This window comes from Dermacentor albipictus, chromosome 4, assembly GCF_038994185.2.
Source record: "Dermacentor albipictus isolate Rhodes 1998 colony chromosome 4, USDA_Dalb.pri_finalv2, whole genome shotgun sequence".
Taxonomy (NCBI): domain Eukaryota; kingdom Metazoa; phylum Arthropoda; class Arachnida; order Ixodida; family Ixodidae; genus Dermacentor; species Dermacentor albipictus.
In genome coordinates this window covers 43,515,230-43,531,125 of record NC_091824.1, presented here as the reverse complement: position 1 = coordinate 43,531,125, position 15,896 = coordinate 43,515,230, and the positions used below count along the sequence as shown (strand labels likewise).

Here is a 15,896-nt window from a genome sequence, read left to right as displayed (position 1 = left end):
GTAGAGCGTGCATTTACTTTTCCGAATGTCCTTGTCAGGAGAAATGGTCGTCGGCCCCGTTGTCACCGTAGTCGTCGGCACAGTTGTCGTGGTCGTTGCTTTTGGAAGTGTCGACTGAACAGTCGTTGGAGGCGTGGTTGCCCTCTTCGTCGTCGGCGCTTGTGTCGTGGTCTTGCGCTCTTCCGAGACGGTGTAGGTCGGCACCGTCGTGTACTTCCACGTCGTACGAGCTGTTGTCGTGGTCGGGACTGTCGTCTCTTGTGCAGTGGTTGTCGGAGTGCGGCGTGTGGTGAGCGCGAGAGTCGTAAGTATGGGCCTTGGCCGCGTGGTAGTCGTCGTGGCTACCTCTGGCGTAGGAGTGGCGGGCTGGGAGGTAGTCGGTCGCGCAGTTGACGTCAGCCGTTGAGTGGTTGTCTGCGCTTGCGTAATAACTTCTTCTTTGGTGGACGTCGCAGGAGCCGTAGCGCTTACCAGTTCGAGTGAGGGCGCCTCCGATGAGTCTGGGCTGACAGTGACGAAATCTGTCGCCGCGATATCAGTGCCAGTGGCGGCACTCAAAGTCGTCGCTACGGTGGTAGACGCGGTAGGAGGAACTGGTTTACGCGGAGGAGGAGGTTCCGACGGTAGCGGCGTTGTGTCGGGTACATCTGGCGGCGGCTTCTGCGTCGTAGATAGCTCCGTCATGTCGACCCACGATATCGAGGTAACCATGTCGGTCACCGTGGACCAGTCTGCCATCGACGAGGTGGAAGTGGTCTGGCTGGCGGTTTCACTTTGCGTCGGTGTGGTTGTCTGCTGACCACTGGCATCGGCCTCGTCGACTACCACCCACGTCTGCTCCGTCGGAACAGACTGCGGAATAGCCATCGTGGTTTCTCGTTCGTTGACGATCCACGTGTGACTCTGAACTGACGTAGTGGATGGCCTCTGCGTAGTGGCCTGTGTTGTTGTGGTGTCGTCGGCTGGAGTTTGTGTGGAAGTCGTGGGCGCCTCCGTAGACTTCGTGTAATCCTGGGACGTTGTACCGTACGCGACCGTTTCCGTTGGCTTGCTGCTCGTTTCGACTGGTTGCTCCGTTGTGACCTTCGTTGTCGTCTGGGGAGCAGACTCTGAAGTTTTCGCTCCCGTTGTTTCTTCAGGAGTGAGGAATGTGCTCGCCACGATTGGTATCCGTGTGGTCGTGACAGGCGCTCGCGTGGTCGGAACAGGCGCTCGCGTGGTCGGAACAGGCGCTCGCGTGGTCGGAACAGGAGCTCGCGTGGTCGGAACAGGAGCTCGCGTGGTCGGAACAGGAGCTCGCGTGGTCGGAACAGGAGCTCGCGTAGTCGGAACAGGCGCTCGCGTGGTCGGAACAGGCGCTCGCGTGGTCGGAACAGGCGCTCGCGTGGTCGGAACAGGCGCTCGCGTGGTCGGAACAGGCACTCGCGTGGTCTGTTTCTTAGCAGTCGTGGTCGGAAATGTTGTCGTGTCCGGTACGCTGGCACTTGACTCGTAATCATTTGGCACTGTTGATGGCGGTTCGTCGGGAAGAAACGGCAAAGTAGTCTCGTGAGGCCTCCACGTGATTAGGCCTGGCGTAAACGTCGAGAGACCTACAAAAGGTGTAGCCCCCGTAGTGGTTGGCAATGGTGTATGGCTCAGCGTTGTCACCGCGAAGGTAACTGGCTGCGTTGTCTTGGACGACATATGCAACGTCGTTTTGGGCGTGCTCGTCGGAGGGCGTTTCGTTCTCTTCTTGTAGTCATCGTCACCCTCGTATGGCACCGAATCAATGCTGTTGGCAGGTTCCGAAGGCATGTCGTGTTGCTGCACGACGACCCCGGGCGGCAGTTTGCAACAGCTACCCGTGTAAAAAGAGTCTGTGCAGTATGTGAGGTGGGTACCACCCGCGCTGAAACAGTCCCAGGCAAACATGCAGGTGCCTTCTTGGCTGGTCACCCTGTTTTGGCACGGCTTGAGCTTTATGGTGCGAGTAGCGCCTGCAAGGAACAAAAGAAAAATAACGTTTTTATAAGCAAAGCCTCTTTGGTTAGGTGTGCCAATTTTCGGAACGGAAGCAACCTACTGAAAAAGCTGAGCCACGTCTCCGCAGACAACTTCGCAAACAAGTAGTCATTCAAAAACCAAGGTGCATGTACTTCCTTTCTGCACGCAGCGTACTCAAGCAACCGGAACACTAGGGACGTCAACATAATAAAGACATTTCGCCGGTACCCCCCACCCTCCCCCGGCTCGCAGACGCGTGCGTAGCAAACCCGCAGTGGGCTGACGGCTGTCAGCCGAGAACGCGCCCTGCCTGCCTTCGAAAAACCAAAATTAATTTGGGCGAAGCGGTCCTCCTAGGAAATGCAAGGAGGTCACCGGGGTTGCGGCGGGGAGCAGCAAACGACGAGCAACTGCTGCCGCCGTAACGTCTCGTTCCGCTCAGACATACGCGGTCCCAGTGGTGGAACACGCGGAGGGGAAGAAGAGAAGCCACGTCTGGCGGAGGGAGGATGGGGGGGGGGGCGCAGCGCCCACAGCACCGCAAACACATTGACCTTCACCCTTGGCGCCGTGCTCACCCAGCCACCCTCACGCACACACACACACCTGCGCGAAGCCACCAAGCGCTCTCGGGAGGAGGGGTGGGTCTCCCTCCTTGGTCGCTGCGCGGCTGGCGGCGCGTGACCTTGCTGGTCGAAATATCGGTTAGAAGAGGAAACGGGTTGGGAGGAGGGGAGAGGGGGGCCAATGGCGGAACCGGCAAACGCGGAAGACTCGTGCCGGCGGCGGCGTGCTCGCAGCGTGAAGACGAAGGGAGGAGGCGAGGGCAATCCCCGACGGCGGTGGCCGTGAAAACAAAAAAATAATAAAAAAAAGGAACATGCGAACTGGGCGAGGGCCGAGCGTCTTCTTTCCCGCAACAGCGCAGGCAAAGATGAGTGCAGGACATCCGGTCGTTCACCTTCATCGCGTCGTTATTTTCTTTTTCCTCGCAAATGCCAAGGTCGGTTTTCTAGGGTGCTCACTGCCGCCGCGTTGCGTTTTACCTCGCCCGGCGGATAAACGGCCTTTGCTGATCGCTTTGCCTCGGGCTCCTCATCCGAGCAGAGAATCACGAGAAAGACGAGATGGGCGGGAAAGGAGGGTGCCGGAGTTGTGCCTCGCGTGGCAATAATCACCTGCCGAGGGGTCGTTCGATTTGCGCCCCGGGATTAGCTCTGTTGCTGTTGCTGGCGCTTTCGAAATTGGGCTAAGCAGCGTGGAGACGACGGCCCGGCGCACCGGAGACGTGTCGCCCCCAGGGTGGTAGTCTCTTTTTTTCTTTTTTTTTTTCGTCTCGACACGACGTGGCACATACATCATGGCTGCTTTTAGGACACGAGGCAATTTAGCGAGGCGCGGTCGCCGATTGCTATTGGTCTTTTGTGGCGTTTCGTCGACCCCCTCCCACCCCTCCCCTCCCCCTAGGATTCGCGTGCGACCATTCTTGCACCTATACCACCGCGGGCAAGTTCAAGTTCAGGGCCGAAAGCCTGCTGGCTTCTCTGCACGCCTCGTAAGAAGCGGGCTAATCGCTTGGAGCGCGTTCCTGCTTCTTCTTTTTAATTGTTATGTTTTGCCGCGTTTTCTCAGTTAAGCAGCAAGGCAAGTTCCACGGACGTGGAGATTGTGTGTATTTTCCTTTCGGTCTTTCGCACGAGATCGGCTTTTGTTAAGGTGGTCCGAGCGCTAAGCAAAACTGGTTTTCGTTTCCACGCAAGATACAGGTATCGTCCTCGAAAGCGGTAGTCAATTTTACCCGCATTGCTTTTAGTCGCTTCGTTCTATTTACGAACTTCCTGAACCTTGGATTGCAAACTACCTAAACGCAGCTCTCGAAAGAAGAAATGACTTCACAGATTCAGGTGCACCGAGTGATTACGCTAAGCAGCTTCAGTGTATGGCCAGTCGAACAGTACGGCGAATGTGCGATTGACGTTGCTTTACGAGCGCGAGGTGTTTCAAAATACGAGCTGGGGTTTAACGTCACAAGGCTACACTGCATTTAAGGAGACGTAATAATTGAGGGTCCCGGAATGATTTCGAATACCTACATGCTCTTAATTCTAAGTACACTTCGACACAACCGTTCTTTCACTTAGACCCAATCCAAATACGGCCTGTATTTGAAAGCGACATAATTGCTCAGCGTATATATATATATATATATATATATATATATATATATATATATATAATGAACGAAAATAAAGGGGACCGAGGCGCCTCAATTTATTAGTCATATCATAAGAAGCCAACAAAGGCCCCAAGGACAACATACGGGAAATTATTTGTGCTTACTAATTGAATGAATTACAGAAAGTAAGCAAATTATTGGAAGTGAAAGCGGATGAGAAAACTGGTCACAGGTGGGATACGAACCCACGTCTTCGCCGTACGCGTGCGATGCTCTTTCCAATTGAGCTACAGTGGTGCCGCTTCTATCCACTTTCAGGGTTATTAATGTTTTACTACTAAAACGAGCCCTGGGAGTGTTAGCCAGCGCCACCACTCAAGCTGTGGCGGCGGATGTGGAAAATCTTTTCTGCCGCCGGCGTGATCTGTTTGAGCGACCGCAACTGGTCAATAAACCCACACATGCTACCTGAAGCGATCAATGTTGCCGGATTCGAGACCCTCGTAATGAAATGAACCAGAAGAAAGAGCACCGAAGCGCCCAATTTTTTGTAATCATATCACGAGATATGATTTAGATCATAGGCACTCCAGCATCATAAGAAGCCCAACGGGGCTATTTATTATATGTTATCCCACTCTCACGGGGATTGAGAGAGGGAAGAAACGCGAGTTAATGACATCTTAGTTGAAATAAAAAAAAAGAAATGGGCATGGGCAGGACATCTAAAGAGGAGGGAAGATAACCGATGGTCATTAAGGGTGACGGACTGGATTCCAAGGGAAGGGATGCGTAGCAGGGGGCGGCGGAAAGTTAGGTGGACGGATGAGATTAAGAAGTTTGCAGGGACAACATGGCCACAATTAGCACATGAGCGGGGTAGTTGGAGAAGTATGGGAGAGGCCTTTGCCCTGCAGTGGGCGTAACCAGGCTGATGATGATGATCCCACTATCGAAAGCCATACGCTGACCCGCCTACCTTCCAACTTTGCCGAAAGGCGGCGCTATCATACGGGAGTTTCCTTTGTTAGGCCTCGACGCGCTCGAAACGAGAAGCGATGTCGAAAACTCCGTGTGGCTACACATGATACTCTGTCGTCGAAGAGCCCTGAGATTAAGCGAAAACAGTTTACACATTCATTCGCGACGAACCAACTGAATTCTAAACAAGCAACACTAAATGCGGTTCGAAGCGGCCGGCCGGAACAGCCGCCAGGTTATAAATTAAATTAAATTATGGGTTTTACATGCCAAAACCACTTTCTGATTATGAGGCATACCATAGTGGAAGACTACGGAAATTTCGACCACCTGGGGTTCTTTAACGTGCACCTAAATCGAAGTACACGGGTGTTTTCGCATTTCGCCCCCATCGAAATGCGGCAGCCGTGGCCGGGCTTCGATCCCGCGACCTCGTGCTCAGCAGCCCAACACCACAGCCACTGAGCAACCACGGCGGATAGCCGCCACCGTCTTTGCCTGGTTTATTACGTAAACCAGGCAAAGACGGTAACGCTACGCATCTGAGAAATAGCGCGCGCGGGCTAAACTCTATGGGACATATAGCGTTCTGCGCATGAATATTTCGATCCCGTGTATCCGCTTAGCTAAAGCTGGCTAATGCTAGTTGAAATCGCAACCTGGAAAAGCGATGCGCACAGGGTAGCTAAGCCGCGACCACGCAAAATTTATCTGAATAGTATTTGGAGTAGAAATAATGACCAGAGGCAGTTTGGCAGCCTCAGCTGGTTTCAGGCTAGGAGCTGTTCACTTCAGTTAGGAATCTAATCTGTATTTTTGGAGCTGTGAAGGGCAGTCAACTTAGAGGGATGTGAAAGTTTTGGGGTTAATCCACACAGCAGCACGACTGAATGCGCTAGACGGACTCCCAGTGCAGGCTCCCGTCACAGCCTCCCAAACCGGACGGCGTCACTCTCGGACACCTCGCTTTTACGAACAGTTTCCTAGTAAAATTGCTACAGGGAACCTTGGCCCTGCCATGGTTTGCTATACCGCCGGAATTATGGGTAGTAAATAGATTTGTTTAAGCTTCCTGCTGGTGGCTTCAGACATTCTTGTTATTAATTATGCTTTAGTTGCTTTTCCTTAATTTCCAAACTATCAGGTTCTTCTAAAGCACGAAGGCAATATGTCTCCGCACGCATAAATGATCGTTATATTTTGTTGCGTTTGCAAAGCAATATTCGGTTGAATATGGTAAATTTGGAAAGTCCCGAAATCGATTGCAATAAACATGCACAACAAAAAAAAACGAAATTTGGGCACATTCATGTGGCATCCGTTATTCCCATGCTAACTGAACCGTAGTACTTCCAGGTCCCGCAGACACTAGCGACAAATCTGCCTCTGGTAATTTTCCTTTCTCTTTTTTTTTTTTGTGAAGCCACGCTTCTGCACACATGACTTCCAAAAATGAGCAACGTGTATCTCCGATCTCGGAGGCCATGTTGCAAGCAAGCGCTTTTTCTATTGCCACATTCGGGCACTATTTCATCTTAGCTCTTTCTGCAACTTCTTTATCCACTCACTGATAAACATCAGGCCCTTTATATCAATTTGGCTAGTCACGCTCGCTTTGTGTTTCTTTAACTCCCTCGGAAACAGTCTGCCCACACGTCAGTTGCTCGCTAAACAAAATGGTAAGAGAAGTAAATGACAAGGAAAACTTTTGCTCCAGTAATCCTAGTGATGGGCTAGATCGACTTCATCCAACACGTTCTAAATAAAATAACACGGGCGCGCTTTCTGGCATGACGTCCATCGGCAAGGTTGAGAGCCCGTCGATGACAAGCATGTTTGGAATATGATGGTGATAAGCCTTATTATATAAGCATTGAAAATTGCGGACTCTGTACCTCGTCGCATGCAGAACACGGCACAAACTGCGCATGCCCACTGTTATCACATAGATGTTTGTTTGTTTGTTATTTACACACACTCCATGGCATCTCCATGAGGGTCAAAGTAGAGAGGAGAATAAAAAGTGGTTACCCGATAGATAACACATCACAACCACCGGAATCAATACATAGTATTATACTTTCGTAATGAGAAGGAGTAACAAAATGCTCCCAGCAAAATTCAGGCCGACGTATTGTTTGTTACACGAAGAATACATTCTTTATCAACTACTAACTTTGTGAGAAACCGAATTGGCTTTGTAGCATTTGGTTGTAATCCCACGGATAATCCTATTCTCCATTCACCCGGTCCCTCTCGCTGACCTCACAGCTTTCATCTGCGCAAACTTCTTGACAACGTCTTTACCGTTCACTTGAGCACTTTCTTTCGTGCTTGTGTTCTTTACCTGGTCATTAAAAAAAAACAGAAAAACCCAGAAGCTTCCCTTTTTTTTTCGTGCTCGTTTAAAAGGTTGACGCCTTGGACTAGCGCACGCGGCAGTGAACGACCGATTCTAGCAAAGCTGCACGCATCGAAAAAGAAAACAACCCTTGGACACGGCCGTGCACCCACCCGCTTTGCCTCGAGATCTATAGGCACGCTTTTAGGCAAAAGACGACAGCGTCCGCTCAGTGCCCGGGATCACAATGGCCCGTGCGTGATCACGCTTCCTACCGTCGTCGTGCAGCCGCATAAGCCGGCTTTCGCGAACGAAGCCGCGATAGCACGCAACGTCGTGCCGCAAGGCACGTCTACGTCGCCCCCAGGTGACGCGCCGGTCGCACCGCTGTGGCGTTCCCTCCCGGGACGTCCGACGCCGATCCGTCAGAGCTGCGTGACCGAATGCGGTAAGAATGCGTGCACCCACGGTCCTCGGAAGAGGCGCGGAACACGCCCTCTTACGGTACTTACTGGCCAAACCGGAACCTGGACGCCACTCCAGTCCCTCGCCACCGCCCCCCCCCCTCCGTCTTCAACATCGCTCAGAGCTCCCCCCCCCTCACCCGCCTAACCGTCATCTCATCGCAGCTTACTTTTCTTTGCCTCACGTCGGACGTCTTTGGTGAGACCAATCGCCGTTGCATGACAGGCCCCGGCTGGCGTGTGGTTTGACCTGTCAGGCGCGCCCTGAAAGTCTACCGAGGCTTCCGCTTTCTTTTATCCTTCGGTTTTACTGTTTTACTTTAAACTCGCTTACTGTAACGACTCGAGCAGTATGTAATCGCACAGATATATGCATTCGCTCCTCCTCGACAGAGCTTTCAGGGTTCCCCGCCTGACTTTTGTGTGTACATTTTTTTCCTCCTGGTTTAAACTACGAGTCGTCATCTTCCTTACGGGACGACACACCAGGTAAGTTAACTGAACGCCAACATCTAGCGCTCGACGCTGTTGCTGCGTTCGCATTCAGCTTCGGTTGTCGCCCTGCACTAAGAACGCGAGCACCGCAATGCGTGGATGCAACCAGGAAATGCTAAGCGACACCTACGCAAGCTCTATTGACCATTCCCCTATTCGGAGCTTTATTGCGGCAACCTCCCTTCGTGAAGTAGTATCAAGTAAAGAAAAGATGAAAAGAAATAGAATTAACAGTTGAAGCACGAAGAACGTCTTAAGTAGAGCTAAAAAGAAAAAAAAAGAAACACTACAGTTGCCTTAATAGGCTGAGGAACACAACAAGGTTTAGAACAAGGCCAATCTCCGAGATAACCAACGCTGGTGGTTTCAGCTTTTGTGTCTTACAAATGAAGTAGTAAACCTCGCTTGTATCATGCTATAGAAGCGTCATTTCCTTTGAGACTTGCTCTCACTCAGATACCCAAGCCCCTTACGACTGAGCATCCAAAATATCCATAAAAGAAAGATAGTCCTCCCGTTGCGGGGAATACAACGTTTAAATGATTCGTATTCCAGTCATGTCTACCGACACGTCGGCTTGATCTCATACGCACTTTCAGGCAACCTAGCGCAAGCGATGGGCCTTATTGACTCAACTCTACTGCCACAAATTCGTGAACTCAACCCTTCTTCGACATTAAGCTCGTTTACATCATCTCGACACGGGCTAGGTAATCCAGTGATCGGGCTGACCCAGACCGACACAACAACGTGTCCATGCATTTCGCGAAACGGGTCAATAGAGACAACCTATTCTGGTGACTTCCAAGTGAACTGACCCCTCACAGTCTGGGCTGCCTCAGCCCCGGTCCGAGGCTCATTCGACTCGACCCACTCGCGTTTACTAGAGCCCGACAACCGGGTTTTCGCCCGGCTGACCACGAATTTGTGCAAACGCAGCTAAATTCAGAGTCGCAGTGTTAATGCATCCAACACTGCGCAACGACGTCGGTGGTCTCTCATTCAGAAATGATTCCAACAATCCCTATCATCGTCTGTCTTTCCGGGGGTTCAGCGCGTGGCCATCGTAGAACGCTGCCACGCCTGCGAGACACGAGATGTGCCCGCAAGCATCGTTCCAAGCGGTTTCCGCTAAATCAAACTCGCTATAAGAAGACACACTTAGCGAGTGTCCGGGGTGCGTGCGATTTTACTGTTGTGAGGAACCAGACTCATTTCCAGCCCACTTTACATGCGGCTCGCGAAGAAGGAAAAAATGACGCCCCTCGCCATGCAGTCCGCTCGTAATTTCGGCACCGTCGATGTATACTATTCGCTTTGATGGCATTCGCAGCCAGTTCAATGCTTCCCACTGAGGACACAGCGCATAGGCAGTCTTCAACGAGCCGAGACGGCCGATAAGGAGGACTCGCTTCTGCGGCGGTCATCATTTGCGGTCGGCTAGCGGCTTCCCTCGCGGCCGATCGAGACACGAATTCACAAAGACAAAAGAAAGAAGAAAAAAAGTGCCGTCGGGCTGGCTCGGACTTCCTGGCCGTGATTAGAAGTGAAAACTACCGGCTTTATGTCTTGCCGCAAGATCCTACGGCTTCATTAAGGTAACATTTATTTTGCGTGTCTATTTCTACGTGTATCTGTCTTTCTTTCTTTCTTCTGCTTTCGGGGGAAGAGCCAGTGAAGGATAAGATGGCTTGCGTGGCAACAGCGGAAATCTCACCTGAACGGCTGAGGACAGAACAAGGGGTGTGAGACTTTTTTTGGCTAAGTTAATCGTTCTTCGTGTATTTGATCCCGTATTCTGTACCGTAACTCACATCTGTCTACTTCCATTACTATCTTTCAAAAAAAAAGAAAAGTAAAACTGCCTCTCCCGACCATTAGTTACTCGTATCATATAGGAGCGACCGAAGAAAATTTATGCACTCACGGGAGACCTGCAGCAGCGCGTCCACTTAAACGAGATCGCTGACCTTCGCGTGGGCTTGCTAAAGTCAGACGGGCTTTGGACCGGGCTAGTTGGTTAATGGACCGGATCTTCTTAACCATCGCAAAACCGGACAAAGGACGCGCGAAAAGAAAAGGCGGGGGGGGGGGGGGCAGGAGGCGTAGACAAACGCTAAAGTCCACTTCTCTCTCTCGGTCAACCCGCATGCTGGCGCATTTCGGGGACGCGTCTTCGCACTCCATTGTCCTGGTTCGGCGGAAAGGCACGCGAGCGGCTAGAGCGTATTCATCGGTTGAGGTCGCTTATCTGTCCATTCAAAGTTGTTCTTCTGGCGTGCAGCATGAACAAAAAAAAAAGGGGGGGGGGGCACAGTGTTGCAAACTGTCAATTCCGTTCGCTCCCTGCCTTCAACCTTCCGATATACACTGCCGCTTCTAATCGAACTCTGAAAGCGGATGCTGCCGTGATCAAACTTCGAAAACGTGACTTTCAACATTTAGGGTCTTTTTTTTTTTATTTAGCAAGTTTTATAGGCACACATATCACAACAGAAAATGCGTTTTCAGATAATAAGATGCATCCGCTTATTTTTGCTGCTTGAAATCTGCGTTGAGAAAATAGAACAAAAAATACGTGCAGCCTTATGTAAAATGGCGTGTGCATTCCGTCATGGCCCGACGCGTTGGCTCAATATCAGTGGCGCCCTACTGCTGAGTAGGAAACCGCCGGTTCCCTTCCTGGCGCCTCGAAGAGTCATTCCGAAGAAGGCGGACTACAGCCATCCTCGTTCACAGGTGAAAAATGTAGCGGGCGTTAAATAGGAGATTTGCCAAAACTGGTCGCCAACACCGAAAGTGGCCAAATTGCGGATTTTGGGGACATAACACGTTATCACGTGGTACACGTAATATGGGACTCTCTAACTGCGGAGCTTGTTCTTATCGCCACCCATTGCTAACCGGTGATTTGTGTGTCATCGCCTGCTGGACTGTGTCACGTTGCAGGCACTGTTCCACGCGCTGCATTTGACAGTTACATGCCCTGATTCTTTGTGCTGAGACGAAACGGAGGTTCGAGAAAACGGACTGATGGACAGGAAGTGCCAGTAGTGGCTTAAATGTGAGAATATACGGAAAGCGACGATGAGAGCCAGAAAACAGCAAGAATTACAAAATAAAGACAGTTCACGTGTCAGATTTAAAAAAAATAATAATAATGTGGGAACTTCAATGAAAGCACTAGTGGCAATGTTCATTTGCCCTCTCGAAACAAGACGAAATAAACAAGCCTCAACGGCAGGCATGTCATCTATGCAACGTTGTGTTTACACTGCTGCCAGCGAGGCTCCTTGCTCTACAAGTGTGAAGTTACAACGAAGCAACGTACATCGCACAGACATCAAGAACCAGCAAAGCGAAACAGGCCAGGGATTATCAGAGCCGACGAATCGTCAAGAAATATTGTGGTTGGAAGGCCGATCCAATACTGCCGCATTACTTTCATGTCGAATGTATAGGAATTCTTTCTGGTAGGTGCAATTGTTTCAAAACTGGAACGCGATTCGCAATGGGCCAAAAGGAGACAGATTTGGGCAACTTTGGCAGCAGTACAGTTAGCGGCGCGGCAACATGGACACGGCATCAACGACGGAAACATCGGCACGACGGCGGCATAATGATGACGACAGACTTGCCTAAACATCGCTCCTGTAACTGGTTGCGCTCAAATTTGGTCTCTACGTCATTTAATTCCTTGAGCAGCGAAAATGGGTCAAAAATAAACAAAATAAAAGTGTGCTACTCCAAGAGGCATTCTGAGCGCAATACCTAAACAACGAATAGACAGATTTATGGACTGCTATGACCGTAGCACGTAGCTCAACTTGCTCAGGCAGTGGTGGGGCGCTGTAAATGGGGATTACCATAACACTGGCAGGGTGGACAGCAGCTCTGCTAGAGCTTTACTGTAAGACTGCGTAAGAACTAGAAACGCGTTTGTTAGTAAAATTTCATGTGATGCAACGTTTCCTTGGCAGAAAAAAAAAGCTGATTTCGACGAACGAGAATGCATTCTTTCAACGCCGAAACATAATGCCAGCTGATACAAATCAAAAGTAAGCATTCAGCACGATTTGGCTGAACACGGGCCGTCTCGACGCCTTCATAAACACAGGAAGGTATACAATCCAATACTGAAACTGAAGCACTTGATATGTCCGCACTGCCACGTGCCCAGGAAACTTCACAATGCCATCATTTTCATCAAGATCGTTTCCACGAGCAACTTGAACGTTCCCTTCTTCGGGTGGGTTCGATTCTGCTTTGGTTTACTGCTGCATGGTTCTTCACTGCGTATTAATTCTTGTGTTACATTTAAACAGCCGTCTACTGCACTTGCTTTCAATAACAACTAGGGCCCGCTCACGCCGCGCTATCTTTACATTGTGGAAACAGTGCGCATTCGCAGGGCGTCCGGAGGAGACGGTTCCTTTATCAAACGGTAGCAACCAGCCCTTATCGACATTCGGTTTCGCTTCGCGAACGCGATGGGGCGACGAGGCCAAAACCTGAATAACACGCCCGCGTCACATGCCTAGCCAGGTCATCCTTTCGGAACGGGGTAAACGCGACCGGGTATGTATACGGATGTCGAGGTGGAGCACGCGTTGCAGCTGGAGGAACATCGGCGTTCCCAGACCCTGCTCGACGCGGCGTGCGTAGTCAAGACAGCTGAATTGGTTAGCAGTCGGGAGATTATATATGTGCACTTATTCTTTCTTCTTTCGCGTGGTTATAGATGCTAGGCAAGCCTCATTTTTTTCCTGTGCTGCCCATAGCCATCCATGCATGATGCCGGCTCGTTCGCAAGTTCAGGGACACTTGCTTCCGCAGAAGAATAAACACCGAAGGTCCTTGAAGCTTTCACTTTCTGCGTGTGACTATTTACCCGGTCACGCCTTGCCACTCAACAGTGAACTGCCGAGTCATGTGATCTGACGGAGCGCACATAGCGGCCTGCATACCGCCAAGGTGACGTTGCTTGTCAAAGCGTATTGGCGACAAAATTGTGACGAGCATGGCTAGCGACGGAATCAACAAAGTCAGTAACGGCGGTGAATATGGACGATTTGGGTGGCCCGAAGTTGTTAAAACCGCCTCTCTAATCGAAACAGCGTTTCTATCAAAACGTACTGACATCGTAGTCGCTTATGAAATCAGCCGATTGTTTCGATGGCGATAAGGTGACCCAAGCTAGAAGGAATAATACACCGGCTGTGTGTTACAAACAGCAACCAAAGTAAGGGCGTTTTTTTTGTGTGTGTGTGCAGAAGTAGCCTAGGATGCTGTCTTTCGGGTCAGCGCAATATTATGACGGACTGATGCTACAATGTATCCCAAATAAAGCGCAAGAGGGACCGAAACGGTCACGCTGACAAAGTGGCTTCGTGCACAATATGAGACAAAAAGAAACTTTTATGAAAGACATGTATTTCCTTCAAACAGGGAAAGACAGCTCGATGTTCTTGAAACGAGGTGCACCACTAAAGTCGTACGCATGAATAGACGCGAGAGTCTGACCTTCATGAGCAGAGGCCGTGAAAACCAACATGCGCACGAGCTCCCAAACGTCGAACCTACCTCGCAGCCGTCTAATCAGAAGCGAATTCACGGCATCCGTAGTTCCGAAACAAACACACACACAGACAACCACACAAAAAAAAATCTATGTGACATCGGAAGGCGTCGATACTCCCCACGGAAAACAATCGCATAGGTACGGTGCCCGTCTCGATCGAGTGAACCACCACCACCACGCACCCACCGCCCTCAATCAACTGGATCGGACCATCGCCGGGACAGCAGCTTGTCGCGCAACGCGTCTCGTCCGAAATCCTCTCTTCGCGAAGTCTGCTCGCGGCGGCACTCACCGAAGAGTCTGTGGTCCAGGACCCTGAGCGCCAGCGTGGCGCTCCACGTGTGCAGCGAGGCGACGGCGAGCAGCGTCGCGAGCCCGCTTCTCATGGCGACGGCGGCTGGCGAGTCTCTCCTCACCAGAGACCGGCGGCAGGAACGCGCGCGCTCCTTGGCCAGGTCGCGGCGCGCCGCTCTCTTCCTCCCCTCATTGGTGGGCCGCCCTCCCAAGCGCTGCTCGCTGCTGCAGCGTCCGCCTGGTGCTGCTGCTGCTGCGCCGCTGCTGGTCCCTGCACTGCTGCCGCCTCGCATCGGGGGAGAGGAGGACGCGGCCATGACTTTCGCTCTGTGCCCGAGTCGCCTGCCACCCCACCCTCCCTTTCCTCCTCCTCACTGCTACAATGCTCATGGCGATGCGTCAAAGAAAAAAAAAAGAAAGGCTTAAGCTGCCCCCAAACCTGCCACCCTCCCTGCACGCCGCCCTCGGTCGTTCTTAGTCGACCGACCACAACCTAAAGACTGTCGCCAAGGGCGGCCCACGTTTCTTCCGCAGCTACCACGGTCAGGAATGCTTTGGTGCCGGTGATTTTCATCGGTACAGAAAAGCTTATCCCCATCCTCTCTGTTCATTGTCGCCGTTGGTCGCACGTTCACCGCACGTTCGCCGCACGGCGAAGCTTCACCGAATGGTATGCGCTGGTCATTGATTTACACTGCCGTGGCGGTTTCTGCAGCAGTGCGTGTGCTTACCGGTGACAGATCTGCGGCGTACGAGTGCTTCAGCCAAATATGCGGCGTCCGCTTCTGGCCTCTTACCTTTGGCTGGCCTTTTCTTTTTCTTTCGTACCTTTTTTTGTTGTTATTGTTGCCTACCGGTTTGCTCTCTGATGTGTGTGATGGTTCTAGGAACGTCAGAAGCGGTAAGTGGGGCAACAACACCGCAGGTGCAACTCGTGTAACGGCGTCTGTTAAAAACAGGCCACTACCGCGGAAGGATGCGCTCGCAGGCTCACGCATTTGCGTGACCATGCGTGATTCCAGTGTACACCACCTGCAATAGTACGCAGATCGCTACGCCATGGCCATCGATTCTCCGGAGCAGAAGGGCCCCTCAGCACACAGAACCGCAGCGGCGGCACAATGCAAGGCGCCTCTGCACTATCTTCATCTATTTCAGCTTGGACATGGGGAGGGGGGTCGTGGCATTCGGAAATATCAGCGTAGTGTAACGGTGGCGCCGAAAAATTGTGCGCATGCTCAGTTGGTGCACCTGAAAGAAGTTATTATGCTTCACCAGGATGACGCCATATCATCGCGCTCGTCGTCTGCTACGCCCAGTTTTATAGTAGAGAAATAAAATATTAGCCCCTGGAAAACGTATATAGGGGTCCATGAAAGGAGCCGTGGCGAAGCGTGATTTTGTTGTACCACTATTTTTAAGCATTTGTTTGCACAGAGTTGGGAAATCTGAGAGCACAAGTAAACTTCGTGCCTGCCGTCTACAATTTAATCCCGTGTAAAATCGCATAAAGGCATCTGACAGAAGAATGTTTCATCAAGTATCCCGACGTAAATGCAAGCAGTGGTTAATCCCAGC

At 51.3% G+C, this 15,896-nt stretch overlaps 1 protein-coding gene across 1 annotated transcript in view; it reads right to left on the bottom strand.

Moving 5' to 3' along the window:
* The window catches only part of LOC135907148 (serine proteinase stubble-like), a 40,112-nt gene extending 25,455 nt beyond the window's left edge, over nucleotides 1–14,657 (bottom strand). The window contains exons 1-2 of the mRNA XM_065438800.2: nucleotides 14,317–14,657; nucleotides 18–1,979 (exon numbers count right to left, since the gene is read on the bottom strand). Of these exons, the coding sequence (XP_065294872.1) occupies nucleotides 18–1,979; nucleotides 14,317–14,635 (2,281 nt within the window). The 5' untranslated portion in view covers nucleotides 14,636–14,657. The remainder of the gene's footprint in view (nucleotides 1–17; nucleotides 1,980–14,316) is intronic.
* Between the last annotated feature and the right edge of the window lie 1,239 nt (nucleotides 14,658–15,896).